At 41.7% G+C, this 27,255-nt stretch overlaps 3 protein-coding genes across 3 annotated transcripts; 2 read left to right on the top strand and 1 right to left on the bottom strand.

Moving 5' to 3' along the window:
• Window positions 1-1,250: 1,250 nt before the first annotated feature.
• hic2 (hypermethylated in cancer 2) lies at window positions 1,251-14,071 on the bottom strand. Its single transcript, XM_069138297.1, has 2 exons — window positions 13,971-14,071; window positions 1,251-3,978 (listed from the first exon to the last, which is right to left on the bottom strand). Exon 2 carries the CDS (start codon window positions 3,920-3,922, stop codon window positions 2,156-2,158), a length of 1,767 nt encoding a protein of 588 aa, XP_068994398.1. The 5' UTR covers window positions 3,923-3,978; window positions 13,971-14,071; the 3' UTR covers window positions 1,251-2,155.
• A 5,645-nt stretch (window positions 14,072-19,716) lies between these two features.
• LOC138191606 (sphingosine 1-phosphate receptor 3-like) lies at window positions 19,717-20,583 on the top strand. The gene has a single exon (XM_069138508.1). The coding sequence runs from the start codon at window positions 19,717-19,719 to the stop codon at window positions 20,581-20,583; it is 867 nt and encodes a 288-aa protein (XP_068994609.1).
• Window positions 20,584-25,843: 5,260 nt separating this feature from the next.
• Window positions 25,844-26,915, top strand: LOC138215916 (G-protein coupled receptor 183-like). Its single transcript, XM_069178415.1, has 2 exons — window positions 25,844-26,730; window positions 26,857-26,915. The coding sequence occupies exons 1-2, from the start codon at window positions 25,844-25,846 to the stop codon at window positions 26,888-26,890; spliced, it is 921 nt and encodes a 306-aa protein (XP_069034516.1). The 3' UTR covers window positions 26,891-26,915.
• Window positions 26,916-27,255: the final 340 nt, after the last annotated feature.

The raw sequence follows: 27,255 nt of genomic DNA, 5'->3' as shown, positions 1-27,255 counted from the left end.
ACTGTTAACGGTAGATACACTGGACAACAGAGCGGCCATTCCCAACTTGTGGTTGCTTATGATGAGGTAAAGCTTTAAATAGTTTAAAAAATAATTTAAAATCACTGTGCGATGTAATGGAATACAATCAGAAACAAAAGGATGCTGCAGGAGACCAACGAGTTGTCCAGCTGTCCAGTGCATCTCTGCTTCTCCCTTCTTATTACAAGTTTTTACAAATCTGGCTCAAAAAACTAACAAGCAACTTGAAATTCACATTAAAATTCTGATTATAATTCCTTTGTTTGTTTTTTTTTGTTTTTGTTTTTGTTTTTTTGGTCTGAACAGAACACACAAAATGTCATCAAGTCCATTTTTTAAAGTCAGGGAATATAAAGTGATAAGGACTCTGGATACAAACAAAAAAGAAACGTTAAAAACATGTCCGGGGGGGAGGAGAGGGGGGGGGACATGTTTTTAAACTTTACCAGTTTTGGTAGGTGGTAAAGTTTAAGTTCTACCAGCCCACCAATCAGCACAAGCTTTCCTTGCAAACCACAAGAACCTTCGTCAGTCTCAGAGTCATTGGCCAAAACTCCATCAAAAGAGTAGATTTCTTTGTCTGGACTTAGAATATAATTCATAATTTGTTTTATACAGCAAAAAGAAATCAAAAGTGAAATAATTTAGTATGCTATATATCTTAAGTACATCTTTTTAAAACTTTGGTTATGAACTTGTCTAGCAATGTTTGTTAGTTAGCTCTGTTGTCCTCAACATTCATAAGATCTTTGGAACACTATACATTTAAACTAACCAACTAACCACTATTTGCTCCGGGCAGGAAGCTACAGTACACTTTGAAGTGGGGCCACAATGAGCAGGGCGCCCAAAAAGCTATATCTGGCAAGTACAAACAACAGCTAAAAACAATATTAAATGTTTAAATCTATGAGCATTAAAAACCTGTGTTGAGAGATGGGCAGGTTAAAGCATTAGGTGAAAAGTTACCATAATCTACACACTTTTTACAATTAATTACATAGGAACTTTCAACTAATCAACATAGAGTTTGTAAGAGTAATCAGAGGTAGCGAGGTCACAAGTCTATACAAATAGACTCTTCTTTTTTCTGAGGGGAGGAAAGCTATACAGACAGAAAAATAAACGTACCCACTGAACATAAAGTTCAGTCTAAACACCCTCTCCTTATCCCCATGAACCCCCTCCCCCACCCCCACCCTGCCTCCCCAACTCAAATCCCTCCCCTCCACAATAAAACTCCCAAGACCTTCCAGTTTAAACATTCACTGAAACATTACAAGTTCTTTAAGTAAAACAAGTACCTCAAGAGGTTCATCTTTCCAACCGGGAATCGTTCCCGGGTACACTAGCAGGCAAAACTGAAAACAATGAAAATCTTCTCTACATTAATGCAAACAGCCAGAGAGAGGACGTAGCGAGTATTTGTTGTCTATTAAACAAAAACTTATCCAATGTCCTCCCCATGTCAACCTTCTTTCAGGACTTTCAGTTAAAGCATGGAGATGGTCCCAAACCAGTTAACCCTCCTCTTACATACAGATACCCATCACCAACATAACCAAGGATATAAAGCTGTCAGAGTAAAAATAATCTTTTTGCTGAATTATTGCCAGTATTGTTTGCACGTGTTTTTTTGGTCAAAATAGCACTGGAGTACAGAGGGGACTCTTGAGTTAATCTGTTTGAGGAACAATCTGAAAAACTCAAAGACTCAATGCTTAAAGGAGAGGAAGGCTGCTGAGGGATATGAGGTGAGGGGGGCTTGACTTTATATCAGTACCCACATTCACATTTAATAGACCAGAAGTCATGTCACTCCATCAGGGCTTTGTGACTTTGGAGAGAGACAGCAGGAAATTGTCCCTTTGGAACTCCTGAGAGGTGAGCAGACGTCATTCGATATAAATGATGACATGTTCCTTGCATGAACAAGATCCCACCATCACCAAGAGCGCACTGTGGCTAACAGCTACATCATTCAGTTAGCCAGGGTGTCGTAAACTGGAATTTATATGTAGAAACTATGTGTGTGCATGTGAATGTGTGTGTGTGCATTTCTTTGCTTTCGAGATGGAAAAAAAAAGGTTGAGAAATGTTTTCTATTCCCAGAGTTCTTTGGCTTGATGCATTTCTAGGAGGGTGAGGTGTGCATTCTCAGGTGACTGATGAGGTTGCGCTGCTGGGTGAACTTCCCCCCACATAGCTGGCATTCATACGGCTTTTCCCCAGAGTGGACACGCATGTGCTCTGTCAGACGGTACTGGCGTGTGAAGCGCATGCCACACTCTTCACATGCAAATGGCTTGAGGCCTAGGTGGCTGCGCATGTGGCGCGTCATGGTTCCCCTCTGGGTGAACATTTTGCCACAGATGTTGCAGGGGAAGGGCCTGGTCAGCCAGTGGCTCTTTTCGTGTTGTCTCAGCGTTGCCGGGTCTTTATAGCTCTTACTGCAGACTGTACACTTGAATGGACGCGTTTCAGAGCCAAGGTTGGAGGGACCAACGGGGGCAGAGAGGTCCTCTGCCTCCTCCTCATCTTCCTCTTTCACAAATGTCGTCCCTCCCTCCTCTTTGATGTAGAGCTCATCCTCAGTGTGCGTCTCCACGTGAGCATTGAGCTGCTCAGAACTGGGGAAGCCCTTACCACAGGGAATGCACACGTAGAGGTTGTCTCCGAAGGCTGGCTCAAAACCTTCCTGCCGGTACACGTAGTTGGCGCTGTGGTGTCCCCCTCCTGTTCCTCCTCCACCTCCTGCGCTCTCGCCATCACTCTGACCACTCTCCTCACTGTGGTCCTGGCCGTTCTCTCCTCCCTCTTCCTCGTCTTTACACTGGAAGGACTGGTCAGACGCAAAGCTGCTACCACTGCAGCCTCCAATCCCAGAGGAGCGGCCATCTTTAGGACCCACAATCACCCCATTGACCAGGGGCCTGTCGTGGTCTTCAGACTTCAACCCTGATGCCTCTCTTTTAGGCCACTCGTTCTTGCGAGCACCCTGTCTGGATTTTTTCTGGGGCGGAGGGCCATCAGGCTGGTTTTGAGTTTCCTCTGAGGTTTTTGAGGAGGAGTTGAGCTCCGTGGTCTCTGAGGCGCAGGTGTCTGCACCTGGTAGGGTGGTAGAGGAGTCATCTAGTGAGGCACTGTTGGTTGTGGATACTGAGGCAGATTGAGGGGATTCTTGGGAGTTGCTGTGCGGGCTAAGGGTATCAGTGGCTGTGCCCGCAGAGGGGGGACTCTTCTTGGACAGGTCTAGTCCAAGGTCTGGCTCCCCAGCACTTCCTCCACTGCTGAGGTTACCGTTACTGCTGCCATTCCCCCCATTCCCATTCTTCCCAGAGCTGCCGACAAACATCTCGTCGTCTGAGAGCTTGTCCCGAAGGCCTTCATCTGGCTGTTGTTGGTCGGCATCGGAAGGGGTCGGAGGATAGTGGTTTTTGGGGCCAGCAGGGGTAGAAGAGGAAAGGCGCTGGTTGTTGAGGCGTAAGCGGCTAAGGGGACCTGGAGTGGAAGGTTTTCCTGGCAGGGGCTTCCCACCACTGCGCTTGAGCTTCTTTCTGCACAGAGCAGCGAGGTCATGGAGCTGGAGGTAGCTGGCTGCGGTTAAGAGGGCACTGAAGTTCTGTTCACTGCTCTGGTCTGATGAGGACAGCAGCTTCCCAGTGTAGATGAAGTCCAGAACTTGTCTGAATACAGAGGGGTTAACCATCTCTGTGTCGAGGTTAATGAGGTTATCGTGAAGAACCAACGACTTGAAGTAGATGCTGCTTGCCGCCAGGATGTTCTTGTGGGCACGGAAGAGCGCATTCTCCACCACGATGATAACATCACACAGGAAGCCCTTGGCTCTCTGCTGGTTGAGTTGCAGCAGCAGTTGTTTGGCATGATTTGGCAGTTCCATCTCCTCCTTCCTTCTTTCCTTCTCTCTTTCTCTTCCTACACGAACACCACCTGAAGCTGAAAGAAAAAATGAAAAGACTGTTAGTTTCACATGATACAAAATGTAGTATTACACTGGCAAATGACAGGTTGTTCAATGAGGTGTAAGCCAGAATAAAGAAACGAGAAGAAATGGTCTTCAAAAGAGCCCAAAATCTATAGAAACTAGCCGTCAGTGTGCGAGAAAAGTAAAAAAAAAAAAAAAAAAAAAAAGTTGACTAAGCAAGGTTTTATGAACTAGGTCAGTCCAGCATGCATGACTTTAGAGGGAAGCCAGAGCTTGCTTTGTTTAAAAGCAGTAAGTTTTTATGCAAAACTGGTTTAATTACAGTGCTTGCATGTGTCAAACGGCTAACAATTAAGGTGGGTTTCTTAGATTTTAGCTCTCACAGGGGAAATTAGCAAACTGTTAGCACAGCATGCCACACAATCACACGGCATCTTAGAAACTGGAACCTTTCCCGCCCTCTCATCTTCCTTTTTAAACAAATTGCAACCCAACATGGATCAAGTTCTGATTGTACACATTGCCACTGTTCTGGCACAAAAGCCATCGGGGCGGAGAGGAAGAAAGGGTAAAGTAAGTACTTTTCTAAGGTGGCTCCTCTCAGCTTCTCTTCCCTATCTCACCTTAGTAACTCTAGTTTCGGTGGGATGTCCTCTTTGGAAACTGGGCTCACACTAGTCTCCATTAGGTCATGGTAATGTCAGCCCTTCCCCATTGTCTGGGGGTGGGGGTCGGTGGCACAGCAGGGCCGGGGGGAGGGATTAGGTGACACCTGAGCAGGTAAAACTACACAGGCGCTCAGGCAGAGGAGGAGGGGGAGGGTGTGGCCCAAAGACAAGGACAGCACCACATGATCCCCCAGAGAGGCCATCATTTATGGAATTAGGACAGGTGAATCCCATTCACCGATATATCTCCATACAGATGACCTACTACATACCACAGTCCTCAGTTTCTAGTCTGACACTAAAAACACAAACTTGATATACAAAGAGTTAGAGTGCTTTGGTTGAGGGCAGCAGGGTCTGTCTTTGGTTCATGTTTACTATGTTCTTAAGGCTTTGGGCATGCTGGGAAAATGAAAACGCATCGTTAAAAGGCCCTGACCACAGCAGGGTATCCCACATTACAATAGATTACACAGTAATGCAGAGAAATGCTTAACTCAAGCCGTAAATACATGTTAAAATGTGCCATTTTAACCCTGTGCCAACCAAGAGATTTACTGAATGTCGTGTTTCATGATGCATGGCAGGAAAAAAGGGAGCGGTGCCTCAACTCAGCCACATTGAGAGGCGCCAAGCCTGACTGCGAAGACATACGACTGTTTTATCACACACACCTCTGCCAAAAAGGCAAATCTAAAAGCTGAAATAAAAAAAAATTGTATCAGACCAAAGCTCAAAGGCTCCTGTCCTATTTCAGTCACTTTTCAATGTATACTGAACACAACTGTATACGATGTAGTTCATCATTTAACTAGTCAATAAAATTTGAAGAGACAATTTATATTTCCAGCATCATAATGGGTATTATTACGGCTGGCTATGACAACATACTGTTGCAAAGACTGTTAAAAGCAATACTGATGAATTGAACAAGGTGAAAATAGAGAACTGGAGATGGCTGGCTGATGTATCAAAGCTTGGCGGTGTCACAGTCAGACTGGTTGATACAATCAGCTGAAGTGATCATATAATGCTCAGGTCCAGGCCTGGGCTTCCCCCCCTCTGCTTTGACGCTTCTACTCCTGGTCTTCTTCCCCTTCCCCCGTTTCTCCCCGGCACCTCTCCGCCTTTCTCTTTATCTTTATCTTCCCACCCTCACCAGGCTTTCACCGGGCATGCAAACACATCCCGGGAACTGTTCACTGTTCCCAATGTGAATCATAATGAGCTGTTCTGAAATGCACATAACCCAGATCTGGTAATGGCAAAACGTGCTGCCGGGGTCTACAGCTCTCAACCCTGCAGGCTGTAATGGAGAAGAGGGCTGCTCAAGAAATAAGGGCCTCAGCTACGATGCCAGCCAGGAAGCCATATATCATTCAAGTCTCTCTCTTAACATACACACACACCTCTGTAGGCTTTGTGGGGGGATTCAGGAGGCTTTTCCAGCAGACGACATAAAAGGGGGCTGGGCTCTGAGTAGAGTAGCCAGCAGAGGAGAAAAAAAAAGAAGAAGAAAAAAAAAAAAAAAGAGCCCTCCCCCACCACCCTCCACTTCTCATCCCTCTTTCTCCCTCTCCTCCCCCCATCACCCACACAGCTACCCTCTCCCCCTGGCCCCTCCAGTGCTGTGCTGTGCCGGCTGGATTCCAGGGAGCTGCTAATGGATTACGGCTGATCTATATGCAGCTAGGGTGGGACACGTGTAGGCCCAGCTCCCCTTCCAACGATACTGCCCAGGAAAACAGGCTTAATACCGCAGGGGACAGATAGGCCTGCACCATCGCGGCAGCTCCATCTGTGAGAGCATGGCACTCTTTGCACTTTGTAGAAGCATTTCTGATTCTACATCTAGGCTGGTCTCCAGCATTGCAGCCGCACAGTTACAGTGGGAAGTCGTAAATGGACGACCATTAGAAAGATGATCCTACAAGAAAAGCAAGAAAGATGTTTCCAGTCGGCAGGATGACTATTTAGTGTGTATAATGTTACGTAGTTGGCCAGCAGCATTTCCTGCAAGGGGAGGTTCCCTGTATTTTTAAGCCAGCTGTAATGGCTGACTCGGAGGTTGAGAGATGGCATGGTAGCTCATCAGGAGGTAAGAAACACAACGTGCCCTGACCAAATATGGCACCACATACCAACCAAAGTCAGCCTTGGGCTCAGACTGTAACAGATCAGGGTATATGTTGCCCTTCAAGCAAAGGCACGGGATCGGCTTACCTTGCCTGCAGCGTTAACCTTTTCAAAAACTGTGGCTTAATAAAGGAAAGGGGGCAACCTCATTTTAAAAACGCAGCACCCTGCTGCTTAGCCTCAATCTTGACTTGTTTCAGGAGCTGGCTGACGAGGAGATGAGCAGAGGGATGTTTACACACACCTGACAAACAAGATCAGGAAAACGTACTCGTGTGCTGATTCGGAACTGCAAACTAGTGAGCAACAAGTGCCCCGAGCAGTGAATAAATGTCACCCTTCTCTAAATTACACTGGTGACGCCAGAGATCTGGATGATCAGGTTTGACTTCATTTACTGCTGCCTGTCGTTGCATCCTTTTGTGTCCCAAGGAGTTTATGGATTAAACAGCAAGTTAGTAAACCTTTCACAGTCAGTGTTCATGCAGCGAAGGTGACTGAGAGCGGTGGGCTGTGGCACTAATCTCCTGAATAGAGGGTAGAGAGCCAAGAGAGAGGGCAGAGGTGAGGCAAAGTCCTGTGGCGCAATAACAAAACACGGCCTACCACTGGTGAAAGGTCATCTGCTAACAACCAATAGAAAACCAGACCAAAGCAGGATTTTAAAAAACATACTCAACCCAGGTTTTATTGCAGGGTTTTGTTTCACACCTGCAACAATGGACAGTAATAACCCGTCAACTATCACACTCTCCTTGAAAGAATAGGTAGTAGAGGCAGACAGGTAGACTGAAGTAGTCAGAGAACGATAGCCAATCATGCAGAGGTGCAAAAGGACAGTGCACTTGAATACACACACACACACACACACACACACACACACACACACACACACACACACACACACACACACACACACACACACACTGCTGGTGGGCAGAGGGAGTGGGGGAGGGGCTAGGGGGATGGTACAAAGCCGGTTTGAAATACAAACACCAAGCAACCACCTCTGAGCCAAATTCAACATGGCTGCGCTGCTGCTGCAGCATGGGTAAAGTAGATCCTCGCAGGACCCATGGGCAAGGAATTATCTCACTTTTGGTTCCCCATGAAAGGGTTGCTCTTCATACAATAAAGGAGATTAAACCAAACAGCTGGGCTTTTTCAGCAAATCACCCTACATTTTTCTTTACACCCAAGTCATATCTGCTGCATCAGACGAAATGCCACGAACCTGTTTCTAAAGATTTATCATGATATTAATATTGGGCCCACAGTTAAATTCACACACACACATACACACACACAAATAACAGGTTACTATTGTGAATTAGCTTACAGCAGGAAACTGGAGAGCACATTTGCAGTAACCTGGTTACTGTAAACCCTGTAGTTACATGCAGCTGCTGAGAGAGTAATTTCCACTCCGTGATGTTTTTAACTCTACCTTAAGTGTATTTGTCTATCTGGGTTGGGTGAGCTGTGCAGCAGGACATCTGACAGTATTTCCTTGGTGTACGTTTTATGGTCTTCTGTTTCACTGCAGAGATCAGCAGACTTATTTCTGTTTTAGTCAGTTTGATTGGTAACAAAGACTCACTTATAGGAAATTGCCTTTCATCCTGCAACACTACTGTCACTTTAATACTTGGCCTACCCCAACTTTGTCACATGCACACAAGTAAATCCTTGTTTAGAAAGTCTGTTTAACATGTAAAGCATAAAAGTCCCTCCAGCTGAAATCCAGCAGTGTTAACCGGGTTTTCTTAATCCCTCACCCCATTGAAGGAAACCCGATTTCTTGTTTCCAGAAAGTTCAAGAAATCAGGTTACTGTAGAAAATCAACAATACAAAGGTAGGTTAGACAAAAAAGTGAGCCATGCTTCTAATTTTAAAAATATGATCATAAAATTACTGTTTCATCATAAACCTTGTACAATCTGAATTTTCTAAACTAGATCTAGTACTATATCGAGAGCCATGTTTTTCAAGGTGTCATGGAGAGTGGAATATGCTGATTTATTTATTTTTCCAAGAGACTACAGAGGGTGAAATAATAAGTGTAATCCCTTGGTGTGGTCTTGGCTTGAAATAAAATAAAAACAATTTTTTTTTAAAAAGGCTATTTTCATGTCTCCATGGAAAATGGTTGAATGGCTCTGATGCAGAGCATCTGCTGGAGCTCAGGACACTGATCCAATTCTAGATATAATCTTTTCAGGAAAGCTGCAGGAGGGACTTTCTGCTGCACAAAAGCTAAAAAAAATTTTGACAAGAGGTAAAGGCCGACCTTTCCCGTCTTAAAGAGATGAATTATTGCACAAGTGCTGGATCCAAAATGTGAGTGAACAGGTGCATGATCATACATGCTGAATGGCTGAAGTACATGAATTACAGTATCCCCTGCTGCAGTCTGGGTAGAACCCCTCCAATTAAGACTCATTTTCTATCAGGCAGTTCAGCCATGTTACAGACAAACAAGTCGTGCCCGGGCTGCAGCGGGATGAAAAGATCACCGATCGTTTTATTACAGGGACGTAAAGGCAAGACTTTCTTTCTCACAAAGACACAAATCCTGTGCAAAATTCAACCAGTAATCAAACCCATGGATTATTTTGCATTTCAGGATTTTCACACATTGAGCCATCAACTCCATGAAAAGAAGAAAGAGGTGTTTCTGAAGATATTCTTTGCGTCATAAAGCAGTAATGTCAGCCATACTGCTTTTTTTCCTGTATCCTAACTTAACAGTGTATGAATGAGTTTGCTCTGTGGTGTGTGCGTCATCCACAGGTAACCCTAGATGCTAAAGCCACAGTCACATCTAAAAGGGAGTAACAGGGATACAAGGTTCCTCTTTCATGTGTGCTATTGCCGCTTATTCACACTGATGCAGTTTTCTAAACTGGGCCACACCCCACCCTTATATTTTATAGATTGTGACCAGATCCCATTTAATTCAAGTCAATATTATTTATCAGCATATAATGTCAGGATTAAAAAGGTAGAGTAAAATATTAAAACACAAGATTAAAAAAACAAACAGGACAGGACAGAAAATAAACATTTAAGGATGTTACTTTCAGTCATTTAACTCCCTTAATGTGGAGTGTACAAGGAGAGGTCAGCAGTTGTGTGTCTAAAGCTGAACATATTGTGCCAGAAGACAAATGTCCAGTTAAGTATTTATGTTATATTTAAAGATTATACAGTCAAAAAAAAATAATTTTATGTTTGCCTTTTCTCATTATGAGTTCACGTGTGAAGACTCAGAGTCTGCAAAAGGTGCACCTAAATGTTTCCCTTTGCAAAAATAAATGTGACTTATCCTATATTTTCTGGAGTTACACAAGTGTTTTAAATCTTGAACCTAATATTTAAAAAATATCACAAGATTCAGACATATAGAAAACCAAAGCTATGTTTTAGTATACAGACTGAATATTTAATGTTCTGTAAAATGACTATGTGAATGTGTTTTCATTTCTCAAACAAAACAATAAAAAGAGGCAATAAAAGATTACAGAAGAGCTTTTTTTTTACTCTGAGAATAATAAATCTAATTGTTTAATCAGTCAAATAAAAAATGGAAACATCAAACTCAATTCTACTTGGGTGATTTTTAGAAATAGTTACTACTGTCTCTCTCGTTTTCTGCCATGGGTTTATGTACGAGTGTGCCTCTCCTCTGTGTTGCCCATGCTGTATTGTATTTTGTGGCTCATCCAGAGTGGCCCCTGGAGAAATTAAATAGGGACTGAAATGAACACTGAGACTCTGACATTACCGACAGCCCACACGCACTGTATCGTCCTGTGTCTCCTCACCGAAAGTGAAGTAATCAACCACTTCTCTTACAACTTAACATATGACTGGTGTGATGAAGTGACCTCTGTCTAGAGAGTATAAAACTTGATGAGATGATAAGACACACACACACACACACACACACACACACACACACACACACACACACACACACACACACACACACACACACACACACACACACACACACACACACACACACGCTAACTGCAATAAGACTGTACAATAGTTAACCTCTGGCGAAATCCATCCTACATAAATAGCACAGTTGCACTCTTTGTTTAATTAATTGCACTGTTGTTTAGTTTAATAATATTCTATTTTTATTTGTATATAATGTGTATTTTTACATTTTTCATATTTAATATTTTTTTACTACCTCTATTCTTATGCTGTCATTTTCATTGCCTTGCCCTGTACCTGTACATGCTGCTGTAGCAAAAAAAAAAATGCCCCCTTGCAGGTAAAGTGTCTGTCTGTCTGTCTGAGGACAGCATGGTGGGTGAGGACAGCTCCTGTAAGGTCCAAGGTTTTACGGAGCTGCTGCTCTGCTCCCCTCTCACCCCACCCCACCCTCCTCCTCCTCCTCCTTCCTCCTCCAGCCTTTAAACACTGTATAACCTTCTGGCTATCAGCACTACATTCCACATTCTTCTTCTTAAAGAACAACAACAACCCTGCCCCGAGGTGCTTTATCCACTGAACAAACCAAACTGCCCTCGAACAGGCAGCACAGAACAGAACGGACAGATCCGTATAGCTCCAGCAGCCTAGCACAATCTATAAATCCTCGTCCAACATGTCAGCAGAACATATAGCCTAAGTAGCCTTCTTACTGCATTGTACTGCCCACACATGCCACTGTAAGCCACGATCACACTGTACACAGGATGCTGTGTGTGCTGGGGAGGGGAAGGGGCAAGGGTGAGGCAAGACCAACCGGCCGATCATGAGGATCATGAGGCGCACACACACACACAGGCCTCAAATTACCCTTCAGGCAACACTTTGTAGTCCATACTAATCAATGAAACTAATCACACTGAACAGTTGACTTGACTTGGTCATTTTAATGGGCTAAATTAACTTGTTTGTAGCGTACAAGAAGTACAATAGGCCGTGACAGGCTTGGCAATAAAATAACAAAAAGTACAGTCAGTATTAACTCTTATTTTTGTTTGCTGCTTTGACATCAGCTCGCTACTCATCTGCCATTTAGGCTGAAAAACACATTCTCAGTGTATTATTGTTATTATTATTATTATTTCTACTATCTGATAGAGGAGTGGTCAATACTCATACTTACTATTCCTGCACACTCTTGTAAATTTATGAGAGATACTGTTTTGAAAATAATGGTATCACATGCACTCAACACTACTCTCTTCAAAGCCTATTGCTGTTTGGCATGCAGCACTTCGATCATCAAACGCTTAAGTCAGCACAGCCAGGAGCCCTCTCCCTGCTTTAGAAGACTCACTAAATTAGATTATGTATATAAAATGTATTTGGATGCACCTCGTCCATGCAGGCTTAAAAAAAAAAACATATACTTTTCAGCTCTAATGTTGCAAGGCACCATTCAGCCAAATTGTGGGCCGGCAGGCAGAGCAACTGAACACTAAGACTACACCTCTGGCTGGGTGTAACCAGCCAAAACAACGTCTTGTAATCTTCATATTATAAGCTATGGGGTCCTGCGACTCCGAGCAGGATAAGAGCTTGTGAAAACAGATGGATTTATCTGGAGGTGGCTTTAAACTTTCTCAAGACAAGAGTCTAGAAAACAGAAATTCCAACTGGAAATAAATTGACTGCAACAACTACTGTGCTTTCTTTTTTTTATCTAAAGAATCAAAATAGTTAACTTTCTGGGATAAGGCTACAAACAAGACAAGCACACATATATCATGAGAACAAATATATCATTTTAAACCCACATTTTGTATACAGAGCTTTTACTGGAACATCTACTTTTAGAGTATTTAATACCAAAACGGCCTAAATTACTAAGACAGTAAACCGTTATTATATTGAATCACACAGAAAATATATGAGTACAACCTGTATGTTGGGTAATTTTTTTCTAACTTGAAACTCAGCAGTGTTAAACAGAACTAAAGAGGAACTAGTATTACAGAACTCAAATTTTGTTAGAACAGCAGTCAGTCGAGGGAACACATTACTGACATTCCTGTGCCTTATTATCGCCATGCCCCTTGGTACTTTAACAACACTAATCACCTGAGGAGCCGAGCTGCCTTCACACCTGAGCACATACATTGTTTCACCAGCAAAAAAAAGTGATTTGTGGTTAAGACTTTCAGAATCAAATATTCGGATTGTGGCTTTTTGTTTCATTTAGAGCGATCATTTACACCCGGAAATTAATGTCGTGCCACACTGTTTCTATATAACGCAGCAGTTTGGGTCACAATGTAATGTTACACCCACATTGTAGCCGATCACAAAGATGGTCGATGTATAGCAGTAGTCCCCCTGTAGGCTATAAGGACATATACAACCCATTGCCTCGACAGAATCCATGTTTAGAACACAGCGTTTTAAACCACAAACTGGTTGCATCTCCTGTGTTGGGTGTCAATCCTGTTATATCATTTTTAATTAGCCTATCTAAGACCGAGGTGGCTTAACCTACATATAAACAATGCGGGTATCGACTGCAACTGTTAACATCTCAACGATTATTAGGTGATTGCGCAAAATACCGTGCGTAAAAGCACCAGAATGAGCCCTGCTTCATTTACCACATAAAAGTGCAATTCAATTCCATTTGAAAAAGTCTACTGTGCTTTCATGACAGCGACGAATTTAAATGAAACCTTCAGCTCATCGCCTTACATTTTGGTAAACAATTCATTGAACATATTGGACTATAAAACCGAGAAAAACGAGGTTAAGCGTTGAAACGTTTAATTATTTCTGTAACGCGTAGCGACGAGCCGTTTGAGGATCCTTTCTGTCGCCTGATGTGCTTTGCCAGCCTGGTAATTATTTGGTACACGCTCGTCCTGTGGGGCTTCTCTTGTAAGCGCACGACGCCAAAATAAACGCCACAACAATGCAATTAATTTATTTTGCGGTTTCGAGCTGGACCCCGAGATAAGATCGAGTAATTGATGTGGGATTTGTCGGCTTGCCAAGCAGGCTGGTCGAGACATAATAGGCACCAACGGAGCCCCTTTTTGTTGGCACGCCGTGAAAAAAAAAAAGCACCACCGTAACGCCGAAAAGCCTTGCGATTCTTGCAGCAGCTGGGAGAAAAACGATCCGAACAAAACAGACACGAAAGCAGCTCCGTTTACCCATTTACAATCCACCTTCAAGAGATACAATTTCTTTGAATTACCTTATTACATCGGTAGGATCGTTCTCAAGCGTTCTTTACCATCCTCTTGCTCATCTCACAGCCTTCGGGACGCCATGTTGCAAGCTTATGACGTTAGGCTTCCTCACCCCTGACCCACATTTGAATAGAAACCAGCCCAGAGTGCAGCAGAGAAAACATCCCACTGTGGGAGGGTTTGGCCACTTTCTCAAACCAGGACTCCTGGCAACTTTACCTGCAAGATGGCAGAGAGAGAAAGACGGAGGTGTTTACGGTGGTTCGGGCCTTCTTTTATCAGCACAGCGACTCAATCATGGTCCTATACTGCACAATGCAGGTCTGCGCTGCAATAACCTTGTAAATACCTTGTAACCTTATACTTATTTTGAGTAATATTCATCCCCGCTTCTCTAATTTTAAAGAACAATTACAAGAACCCAAACTTTTTCTTTTGAGAGGATGTGATAGAAACCGGAAGGTTTCGAGCCCAGTTTCACCTGAAAGCAGTAAAATAAAGTGTCAGTTGGCCATAAATTGACGAAAAATGATATTGATCTATAAGACTTTATATTTTATAAAGGTTTTTATTTTGTAACTGATCCGGGTTTGATTTAAAAAAGCTAGTTGCACTGATGCATATTAAGTAAATCGATATTTTTTTGCAGTATATACTGTTTCTTTGCAATTTTTTTTGCAGTGTACACCATATTTGTCTGCAAGCTCAATGGTCTCCACTGGTAAACTATGCAATTTCAACGGGAAATGTAATACCCATTACATTATAAACCCATTACATAATAGACACTGCTATATATTGCACCTACTTCAATCACCAGAGAAAACAGCAACAATCTTGTAAATCAGTATAACAGATGGACTTCATGCAACCTGAAGCTTCAAAACCTCTAACCTAAAAATCTCAAGAATGATTTGAGAATGAATCCACTTTATTTCTCTGTTTGGTCTGGACTGGGTTCATACAGACAATAAGTGACTTGTGTGTTTCAGGTCTGAGGTTTTCGGGGCTTTTTTTTTTTTTTAATGTAAGACTGATGTATATGCATAGGCCGTCTGGTGACCAGGGTCATTTTAAATCTTCTGAGATGGCCTGGTGATTTAAAGGTAGAAGCAAAGTGAGAGAGAGAGAAAAAAGAAAGAGAGATGGTTGGGGTTCAAAAACTGGGCACCAGATGTGCGGAAGTGTGGCGATGTGCAGGCTCCTCCTCTTAGCGCAGACAACCCGGACCCATCAGCCAATAGAAAACTGGATATAAGCTCACTGATGGCTTTCACATACCATTTCTTCAAGCTCCATCAGTGAGAATTAATTTTGATAATGCTGCCTGCAACTACTAATGAATCGTATTGCTCATCTGGCACAAGGCGCTGGAGACATTGATCCGGTAATCTCCCATGTTTTGTGCTTATGGTTCACATTCCTGGCATATCGACGTTATGGCGGTGTGCCAAAGTGCTCTTCTGACACTGTGTGGTTGCCGCGGAAACTGCATCCCCCGCTGGGGAGGCTCGACACAGAGTTGCATAATCAAAGTTGCTCACAGGCACTGCATGAGCTGAGGACCATTCACAAAACAGCCATGACTATAAATCATGTGACAAAACTCATTTCTAATAGCACATATGTCCAAAGGAGATTTAAACAAGAAAATTCAGAGAGTCGTTACAGGCAAACAACTATTTTATTTTATTATTGTACGTTTCAATGTTAAAATGTTAACATTATCGAAAATCTGTTTAATTGAGATATCAGGGGAGCTACCCAACTAAAAAAGACAAAGATGTTGAAAATTAAAATAAGAAAAAAAAAAAATCAACAGGGCGAAAAAAATAGCACAGTTGTGTTTCGGTTATTGACAACTTTAAATTTGTATTGGATATTAAAGAGAAAAAAAATTATATTTTAAACTGGGTTGAGTCATCATTTCCATCAGTTCTTTGTGGAATAACATTTCACATGGAAACCAATTCGTTCATTATGTCTGAGTCGATTATGATTCAGTTCCAGCGAATTCCAAGAAACCAAACGAAGCATGATCAACGTTGATTTTAACATCCTCCCACTTGGAAATGATCTAGCGTTTACATTAAGCCGCGTGGACTGGGTGTTTGGAGGGGCCAAGGCGTCGAGGAGGCACATTGTGAAAGAAAAGGAAAAAACAAATCACTTGGATCAATTTCAAGATTTGATTGCATAAAACCAACTGAAGTCTGGTATTTTCATCACAGAGAAGAAGGCAGCGAGATAAATTATATCAATCAATAGCCAGTAGCCTAAACAACAATAACACGTAAAGTAGGCTATAAAACATGCAATGTCAGAATACATAAACAGCATATATTCATGTCAACAAGAGGAGCATTCAGAATAGGGGTATATCATGATATTTAGCACCCTTAAGAGATTAACAGGACCAAATTAAAGTAAATATGGAATTACGATACTATTTCAGTTTTCTGCTGCATCTATAAAGTGATTCTGAGCTCAGCTGTGATCATATTGATCTCACTATCACGAAAGGTGTCTTTGGATAAGACTTGTGGAACATATTGAGCCTCACCTCCTCCAACAGCAGGGTCTCCACACGGTGGCGAGCAGCGTCGCTTTGAGCGCAGAGCAGCCTCTGATGTACAGAACGGGGGTCAGGGCAGCATTAATTCGGGGCAAAATGCGCAGCGGGTCGGTGCCTTCATTCTTAAAGGTGTGACAGGCTGTACCAATTAAATTGCAAGCCATGACATGACTGAATATAGGAACCCACGTCCCTAAGAAAAACACCGCCACCACCAGGATGAGGTACACTGACGAGCGCTTGCTGTCTCTCTCCTTGGAGGGCTGCTCCCTTTCCAGATGGAACCTGGCAATGAAGAACAGTCTGATGTTCAGCCCTATCATTATAGTCACTGCCAATATGTTCCCCACAAACGTACCAAAGCTCGTGATCTTTCTGGCAATGCTGACTCTGACTAGGTTGTGCACAGCCACGATGATAAAAGCGTAGAGCCAGTAGGCACATATAACCATCACGGTCCTGTTTCGGGTCATGCGCTGGGAGTATTTAAAGGGCGACACTACCGCGTGGTACCTGTCTGCCTGCGCGGCCAGGATGGCCATGAAAGACAGCCCTAGAAAAGTGTGTACGACGTAAAAGGTTCTGGTAGGGGAGTCTAATGTGTCCCTCACATCAAGCACCCCAACATAATAATAAGACACGCCGGTGCAGATGTCACTGAGGCAGGTGCTAAGCATGTACATGAAGCGGTTATCGCTGCGCAGCCCCTGGTTGAGCAGGATGGCGAGAGACACGGACACGTTGAGGAAGATGATGGCTGTGGCCAGGAGAACGTTGAAGAGAAGCATCAACACATTCCCAAAGCTCGTGAGGGGCAGCACAGGAGACAGAGCCTGGCTGAGGTTACTCATTGGTGCAGAGACAGCGTGTGTGCGACAGTGTTCAGGTCTTCGTTGCACAGCGGGGACAAGCAGCAGAGCAGCAGTATCTGTAGCCTGCAGCAGAAGGGCTTCACCTCTGATCTGATTTATGCAAGCACAGTCAAGCTTGAGGAAGACCTCAGCGACTTCAATTCCCATGGACAACCAGTGAGCCCTTGATACAGAGGTCAACAACCTATTCAAATGACTGCTGTAATAGACCCAAATATGATCTTTGATTATCATCATATCGCTAAGTAGGTTAGTTCTATACATTCATTAGGACAACAACATCAGGAAGGACATGTTAGCATGTGCAATAAGTCAATCTCTGCAGCTCGAATATCGTTTTTTATCATAAATCATATTCAGCTATTTTACAGTCCAAGGCTGCATGTGGGCTAAATGTTTGACTTATTTTCAAGTTCTCCCTGAAAAACAATGGTTTCAAAAGGCCCCATGGTTCCACAAAAAAAAATCACCAATTCAATAATCTTTTTATTTACGGAGATAAATCTTTGCAGACTTCATGTGGTTGGTCATGTGGATATAGCTGGCATCTGAAAATAATGCAATTATTTTAATGTAGTCTCAGCAACAACAAAAAAGTGATAATAATCTCCCGCAGATTATTATTTCACTTTTTTTAATTTAAAAAAAAAAAATACTTAAGCAATTATTAAGCTACATTTTTGAATAGATTTATTTTCTGTCAACCTACTTATCAGCTAATCTGTCTGGTGTGCCCCCTCATTGTACCTGCCTGCCTGAAAGCAGTCAGAAACATTTATTAGTAGACATCTGCCTCTGAAACTGTTTGTTTAAATTTCAGACAGAAAGTAGGCAAAGAACAGAAACCTGCTATAATCTAAAAACTATTTTGCACAGTGTTCTCCAAAGTTGGAGCTTTAGGGCCATAAAAGAAAAACAACAGAGTCAGTTATGACAAGAATTTTCTTTGCTCTTTACCTCAGTTAAACAAATTCTATCTACATGGTCAGTTATGAATCTTTAATGAAGTTAGTAATCATACAGGGCTTTCTTATTGAAACATATAAAGAAAGCATAATGTTTCATAATTAGTCGTGTGTTTAAAATGAATGCATTAGTCACTGCCTATGATATTAACTCTTTCAATAACACAGTTCTTAATTAAATGTATTCTTATAGTTAATAGTGCTTCAAGAGAAAACTTGCGGATAAATCAGTGAACCAAAAGTATTTGCATCATGATGTCCACTGTGATGGGCTAATTTATGAAAGGATCCATCTTCCATACATTAAGATTTACTACAAACTGAACTGACAACACAAACATGACACACCTCCTTAGAGGCTATGGTGGACAGTATTGGACAAGAATCCATGCAACTTATTTTGTGCAAGATCAGTGATTGCAGCCATGAGTGAGGTATTTGGTCATGGTGAAAAAAAGTGTGTAATGCTCCCTCTAGTGTCTAAAATACGCATTAACTTTAGCCAGGGATTGTGACATGATCAAACGATTCAACAGCCTAGTCATGCGACAATTTATGTAATTAATCATCAGCAAATAGCAAATGTTCATGCATTTAAATGTTAATTTGATGAATATAGGCCAGTAAGAGATACATTGTATTTGATTGGAAACTGCCACTAAACGTTTTGCAAACTACATGTATACCTGGATGAAAAAAACAAACAAACAAGCCTATCTGTTCAGGCTTTTGTTTATGTTGTTATACTATGCGTGGTGAGTTGAGCAGTTCTAATGATTTTCAGGGTAATTTTGATAAAACATATACTAGACCTATTTGATCACTGTCTTCACTATTCTGTAACTAATGGGCAGATATCAAAATGGACATTTGTGAGAGCAAACTAATTCTCTATTACAAACGTAAAAACAGAAAGAAGAGTCAAGTAAAACAAAATGTCTCGTTGCAAAGATATCTTAGCATGTACATCTTTAGTTTTTTGTCGACGAATATCAGTGTTGATTTAGATGAGAAGAAGAGAAATGGGAATAATGAAGGAAGGGCCTATTGAACAGAATGCATAAACAATTTATGAAAGTATTCTTGGGTCATCAAGGTGAAAATAAATGTCCAAGTTGTTGTAGAAACAACTGAACGCAAATTATGATTGGTGATTTTGTTTTCACCATTATCAAACACACCAGGACACATCATGTGACAAGGCTTCGCGTTTCCCTCCATACAGTATATCTCTCCTTTGCATGCTGAAGCCTCTGTCCTCTAGAGATGTGGATGTTTGACGAGTGGCACCAGTCATCTATAAATATAATGAAGGCTCGTCCTCTGGCGGAGCGTCAGGATGCTCCTTAACGCCACCGTTCCCCTGTCGGTGCATTTCAACAGTCCGGAGGACTTTCTCATCTTCATCTTCCATATTCTCTTCGCCACAAGTGCTGTGCTGGTCGCCGGCTCGGTGGTCGTCGGGATCTCCTTTACCCCGTCTCTGCGAGGCCAGAACCGCTTTGTATTCATGCTGAACACGAGCATCAGTGACACCCTGACCGGCTTCTCGGTCTACTACCTGGGCCTCTTCGACGTCCAGGAGGGCTACCCCTCCAGGAACGGCACGTACTACATTTTACCGTCATTTCTAGGTGTCAATGTGTTGACCTTCCTCTTCGCTCAGTTTGACCGCTACTTTGCCGTGTGCCATCCGTTCTTCTACAACCGTTACATAACCAGGTCTGTTGTCATTGGTACCTGTGCTTTCTGTTGGATTTACACCTACTCCATCCTCACCGTGCAGAACATGGTGCCCATGTCAAAGGCGGCGCAAATAAACGCATTTGGTGTCATGACTCTGCAGATTATAGTTCTCATTAAAGTGCTTATGACAATCAAATTATACATTATAGCCAGGAACCACCTGGTGAGAGAGGCACCCAGTGCTGAGAGGGACAACAAAAAGGAGTCACTGCGCATCATTGTGTTTGTGGTGATCTGCTTCTTGGCTCTGTGGTGTCCATCCTTTGTCAATATAATCGTCAGACAGCTGACTAGGAGAGGTCTGATGTTTAGGAATGAAGCCACGAACCTGTTCGCTATTATGGCACGTCTGAACGCACTAGTCACCCCGGCTGTGTACATCTGGGGCAGCCCAGCGCTGCGGGGCGCCGTGTGGAGGACGGTGTGGCGGAGGGTCTGCCCCAGGCGCAGGGAGAGGTAAGACACGGTCTAAACACTTGGTCTGATGTCAAATGGCTTCTTTTATGTCAAATGAGTATTCTCACCCCCTCATTTTTGTGAATGACTAAATAACCCATGAATGATCTCTGTCTCTTTCCACCCCACCCTCTCGCTTCCTCTTTTGCAGAATTGGCTTTGGAGTGACAAACAAATTATAGTGAAGCAGCCAGCATCAACTGTATCATATGGAGAATGGACTAAATGGTCAGCTGATAGGCCATGTGTTTCAGTCACATTTGAATTGATGCGAGCTCACTTTAAAATTACCTATATAAACCAAACGCACATGGCAGATTCCCATCTAAAAATGGGACTCATTATATTTTACCCAGTCTTCTGCGGGTGAACATCATGACGTTTTTATTCGCCCAGTTTGACCGATATTTCGCGGTGTGCCATCCGTTCTTTTATGGTCGTTTCATCAGCACCACAGTCATTGTGTGTCAACACGTATAGCTGGGTGCACGTGTATGGTCAGCAAAATCTGCTGCTGCAAAACACCCAAAAGGTTGGTTACGAATTGCTGAAAGGAAAAACGGATACTTTATTTGGATTGTGTTCATTTTAGGCTACGAGCTAGAAATGCGATGACAATTCGCTTTAGTCTTCCCAAATAAAGCACAACAATTGTAATGGCAGTCTTTTGCTTTTCATTATTTGGCCATGAAATGTAAACTAAGAATGTTTAGCAGAGGCCTTTTTAATGGTAGGTATTTTAGGTGGTTTTTTTTGTAGAGATTACAAGTTTATATGCTACGAATTTAGAGAAATTACGTTCTAAGTAAATTAATTTCGCCGGAATAATAATAATAATAATAATTATGTATATACATATTATAATAATAATAATTATTATTATTATTGTCAGTATAATGAGATTTCACAATATCAAAGTCGCAAAACGTTGATTTCATACCGAATAATTAACAAATGATTATGATTAGCGCCATTAAGTGTTTGAAAAACAATGATTATACATGAATAATTTCTAGAAGACAGGGTTGCCGTGGCTCAGTAAAATGGACCTTGTAAAAGTCACACTTGTAATAACCTGCTCTGATTAGTCGAAATGAAACGGGCCTGTCGTATTTGCTCTACCCTGTAATATCTTGAATCACGCCAGACAATAATTTTCCCCTCAGAGTGAAGATCATGACAACCCAAATTCTTAAATATGAATTTTTTTTTTATTATTGTAATGCGATGGAGGTTTCAGAAATTTGACTTTGATTTCACTTAGTTTTGTTGATGATTTTTGAAATAACCAGAATTCCTTAAATATAAATTAGCATAATGCATAAATTATCAACCATGTTCTCTTGTTTAAGTATATATATTTAATTGTTTTTGTCTTATCGTACTGAAGTTGTAAATTCTGTAGGAATAACACATTTGATAGTAAATTGTATTGGGAGTTATTGCCTGGTTCTAATATTTCTATTCTGTTTTATTTACACTTGTTCAAGTCCAACTTTAATAATATACCAGAATTTCTACACAATTTCTACAAGTTTTTCCAAATAATAATATTAATATTAATAATAATTGACAATGGTTCTTCTTCTTGGGCTGATAAAATTGGTGATGAAGTGGTTTGGAAGATTCACAAAGACTCCCAGTTTGTGTTCAAGTTTGGAAAAAGTACTCATGTCATCTTCATCCCATGACTGTCAGACTGTCATGAAGTAGTGTACTATAGGCCTACTGATTTTTTTTAACTCTCATGTACCAACTGTTATTTAAAGGTTTGCAGGCCTCCTCATTGTAACTTGACAATATCCCCACAATAATATGAGCTGTGTGACTGAATTTCTTTGCCCAAATATCTGGAAATGACCAGTTCTGAGAAAAGTTTACAATAACAAGAACATCTGCAATGGTCACCTTTTTTTGGTTATTGAACAACAACCTTAAACAAATAGTTGTAAAGGCAGAGTTGTCATGTAAAGGCTATACAGATGCAGCACTCAAGATACACATATTATGCCGGATCAAAATTTTTTAAATTCAATTCTGTTGTCTTTTTAGATCTTATTAAAAAATATTTGACATGTAAAGGGCTCTACATTGCATGTGTGTATAAGATGTGCAAGACAACTAAAATCTGCTTGCTCTGTTTAAAAAATGTATACATTTAAAATGTAAAACTTTGTGACATACAGTAAAAATCCTGTATGGTTATGTGATTAACAGATCAACGTGTTGGTCTGACAGTAAATCGGTCTTTATACTACAAGTGTTGCTATTGTTTTGACTTATACGTGACAAGGTTGTTATGTACGGTTTGTAAAGTTGATTTGCAGGCCAAAAAAACAAAAGAACTGAATATTTCCACATGTTATTCCAGGGAAAATGTATTCTTTATTGAGTTTCAACTACACCTTACAAATGCAACAAAACAAAAAAAAAAGGAGAAATCTGAAGGCGAAAAGGTTTATGAAGTTATTTGAACAAATGTTAACCTAATCATTGATGCGAAAAGTGAGATTAGGTCATACCTCAGGAGGAAAGACGGCTTGGGTTTAGAGGGACAGAGGCCCCATAAGAAGCTATAAAAAGACATTCAACTTAAGCGGCGTTATTGTAACAATGCTCCTCTCCAACCTCACAGACTCTCTCACTGCAGGAGTTGCTCTCTCTGTGAACTTCGACAGTCCTGTGAATTACCTCATTTTCATTTTTCATGTTTTATTCGCTACAACTGCTGTTCTCGTGGCCGGACCTGTAACTGTAACAATTTTGGCCACCAGAGCGCTGCGCCTTCAAAACAGGTTTATTTTTATGTTGAACACTAGTATTTGTGACACGCTGGTTGGGCTCTCGGTGTATTATCTCGGTCTGTTTGATGTGAAGGAGGGATACCCTGCAAGAAATGGAACTTATAATATGTTGTCCTCTCTTCTTGGGGTAAACCTCATGACATTTTTGTTTGCGCAATTTGACCGATACTGTGCGGTTTGTCATCCTTTCTTCTACGCGCGCTTTATAACCCGGCGTGTGGTTATTTCTGTAAATGTCTATTGTTGGTTTCATGTCTATTCTCAAGCGATCGTTGCTATTTTCTTGCCACTTTCAAAAGCAATACAGCTGTATGTTTTCAGTATTGTCAGTTTACAAGTCATTGTGATCACCAAAGTTGCCATGACTTTGAAACTGTATGTTATTGCCAGATATCAAATCGAAAGAGGCCCTCCAAGCGCGGACAAAGAAAATACCAAGGAATCATTAAGAATAATCATTTTTGTTGTTATAAGCTTCTTGGTGTTGTGGTGTCCCTCTTTCGTAAATATCGTCCTCAGACTGGTGGTAGGAAGGGGGCTGATATTTAGGAACGAGGCCACCAATCTTTTCGCCATCATGGCGCGTTGCAATGCCGTGTGCACACCGGCGGTGTACTTGTGTGGCAGCCCGGCTCTGAGGAAAGCCGTGCTGAGGACGGTGTGGGGCAGACTGTGCCCAAGATGCAAAAAAAGGTAAGAACTGCACTAAATATGTCAACCCTTTCTCTCTGTAGGCTGTCAAATGTGCAATAAGCAGCTGTGTACACGCTTCTTGTACAGAGTTGCGTCCTGTCGGGGAAAAGGAAGGCCGAGGGAGTCTCACTGACCGGAGTGAGCTGACTGCGTGAACCAAGGACTGCGTCACCGCCCACAGCACACATAAAGGACTGGAGGACAATTACTAAAAAAAGGACCGGAAAAATAAACCCTAAATGTATGGAAAAAAAAAAAATCACTGATTGAATTGTGTTCTTTGTCCCAGTATATTGGCTGAAGGCTGTTCCTGATCTTGAACTTCAGTTGTCCGTTTGATCCTGATTTTCCAGTTTTATTTGGGATTTACTGTTTGAGTGGGCCTCAAGTCAAGAAGTCCCTCAACATTCTCAATTAGTTTTCCTCCCAATTAAAATTAAGCTAATACAAATTTATATATTTAAAAAAAAAAAAAAGGTGGATGCTGTATCAGCTTGCCATTGCACATTAAAAAGTGTTATAGCAGTTGGTAAATTAATTTTAATTTCTATTGTGTAATCAAATAACCATCAGTTTTACTGTTATTTAATCCTTATTATTAATGGTTTTTGATTGCACGTCACTCACCCGTCTTTAATGAATATATTACCGAATCAATTCTTTCTAGGTCCTTTTGAAACGCTTGGGTTGTATTTGATGTTACTGCTGAACCTAATTCTCTAATCTGTGTTAAAGAGCTCATGATCAATTTACTTTGTGTCCATACCTAAATAATACAATAATTCTCACAAACAAATGAAGACGAGGTTTAATCATTTACTACCCGCAGATTTAATACTGGTAGGATTTAATACACCGGTCTGGCAATGACAAATGAGTTAACACAAAATGCTGTTTATTCCTCTCTGTCATTCATCGGCATTATGTTTGATGATTAAACAAAAATAAATCACTGCATCTTTAAATTACACTAAACACAGACTCGAACTTAGTGTTGCCCTGCTGAAAGAGACCACAGCACCCTCAGGTGGTGTTGTTGAGTAAATATATCTAAACAACTGATCAAATCTCTGGGAATTAACGATGAATGATGTCATTTTATTGTGTTTAAAATGTTTTTCTCTATTGGGCCCCAATTAACTTGGAAATATTTTCCAAAGAGATGAAGCGTTTTAGCAATTAGTCAAGAAAAGACATTCGCTATTATATTTTTAGAGCCTATTTTAGCCAATAGCTCATTTTTACCCGTGGGGCCGGCCATGCATATTATCTTGGTGACCTCAACACATCTCTTACAACTAATACTTTCCTCACATGTTTGGTAATATCCACAATTTGGATATTTGTATTTTTGTTTCCATATTTATTTTTGTTCCGTCATGAGGGTGTTGGTCACTGGGAATGATTTGTGATTATTATTATTATTTGGATTTTAATATTACAAACAGAGATGTAAAGCACAATTTGCAGGTGTTTGACGAGTGTGTCCTCTTTAACTCTGCACTTCAAAGTCCCAATTAGGATCACATTTAGAATGACGACCGAGAGTCAAACAAAAGGTCAATAACAGCCTAATTTGCTGCATGTGTGGAAAACTATATTCAAACATATCTGCAGGACTTCTATACGAGACAGTTGTAGGAGGAGAAAAAAAAAACGAAAAAAAAAAAACACATTAGCTCAAAACATCACTGAGCGACCAAAGCTTGTGACTCCATGTACGGTGCCTATAAAATAATAGTTGCGCCTCATACTTGGGCATAAACAATGCTCCTCTCCAACATGACAGACTCTGTGTCGGGTGGCGTACCTTTCTCTGTGGACTTCGACAGTCCTGAGGATTATTTCATCTTTATTTTTCAGATTTTATTTGCTACAACCACTGTCCTCGTGGCAGGGACAGTAGTCATTGGCATCTCGGCCACCAGAGCGCTGCGCCTTCAGAACAGATACATTTTCATGCTCAACACGAGTATTTGTGACACGCTGGTTGGCTTTTCAGTGTATTACCTCGGGCTGTTTGACGTGCAGGAGGGATATCCCTCCAGAAACGGAACTTACAACGTTTTGCCGTCACTTCTGGGGGTCAATATACTAACGTTTCTCTTCGCGCAGTTTGACCGGTATTTCGCTGTGTGCCATCCTTTCATCTACAGCCGCTTCATAACGAGACACGTTGTGATAGGCATCAACATCAACTGCTGGGTTTACAGCTTTGCTCACTTGCTCGCCAGGAATGTGTTGCCAATTTCCAAAGCGATGCAACTGTACGTGTTCAGCATTGTCTTCTTTCAGATAATCGTGCTTACCAAAATGGTCATGACTATCAAACTGTATGCTGTTGCCAGATATCAGCTTGAAAAAGACCCTCCCAGCGCAGAGAGAGAAAGCAAGAAGGAATCGCTGAGGATAATCATTTTTGTGGTCATAAGCTTCCTGGTGCTGTGGTGCCCCTCTTTTGTTAATATTCTCATCAGATTCGTGGGAGGAGGAGGAGGACTGACTTCTAGAAACGAGGCCACAAATCTATTCGCCATAATGGCACGCTTCAACGCCTTGTGCACGCCGTCTGTGTACATCTGGGGCAGCCCGGCTCTGAGAGAAGCCGTGATGAAGACCGTGTGGCGCAGAGTGTGCCCAAGATGCAAGAGGAGGTAACGGGAGGGTGGCAGGGAAACACTGCATGCAAAATTCAATACCATGTGAGGCATTCATGTGTGATTTTTACGCACTGATGCAGTGCTGAATTCAATTATATTGTCCGTAACTCTTTTCTCCAGAGTCGGATCCAGTCATGGGATGTCATGGAAATAACAAGAACCCGAGGACTGCACTCAGCAATAATCACCTGCCTTCTGCCATCTCTCTCCTCCTGCATCTGTATGTCTTTCTGAATCGTGTGATTTGAAACTATAGCCTCGGTATACAGACACGGAGGTCGTCTGACATGTTTCCATCCGCTTATCTTCAAAGGTTTCATCTAATTAGCGGCTGATTCTTTGACAGCCAAAGGTTCAACGCTCATACAGCTACTCCTTTTCAATTTTAAACCAGTGCGATAGTCTGAAAAGTAGTTTATTTACATAAGATAGATTTTTTTTTTTTGAATTTGCAATAATAAAAAGATTCACATTAGAATTTTGATCTGATGACGTCTGCCTGAACGCTCGACTGGAAAG

The sequence above is a fragment of the Embiotoca jacksoni genome, unplaced genomic scaffold (genome assembly GCF_022577435.1).
Source record: "Embiotoca jacksoni isolate LCO1_2020_lvr unplaced genomic scaffold, fEmbJac1.0.p SCAF_8, whole genome shotgun sequence".
NCBI classification, from domain to species: Eukaryota; Metazoa; Chordata; class Actinopteri; family Embiotocidae; genus Embiotoca; species Embiotoca jacksoni.
The sequence above is the reverse complement of the archived record's forward strand: the minus strand, read 5'-3'. Positions and strand labels throughout refer to the sequence as shown.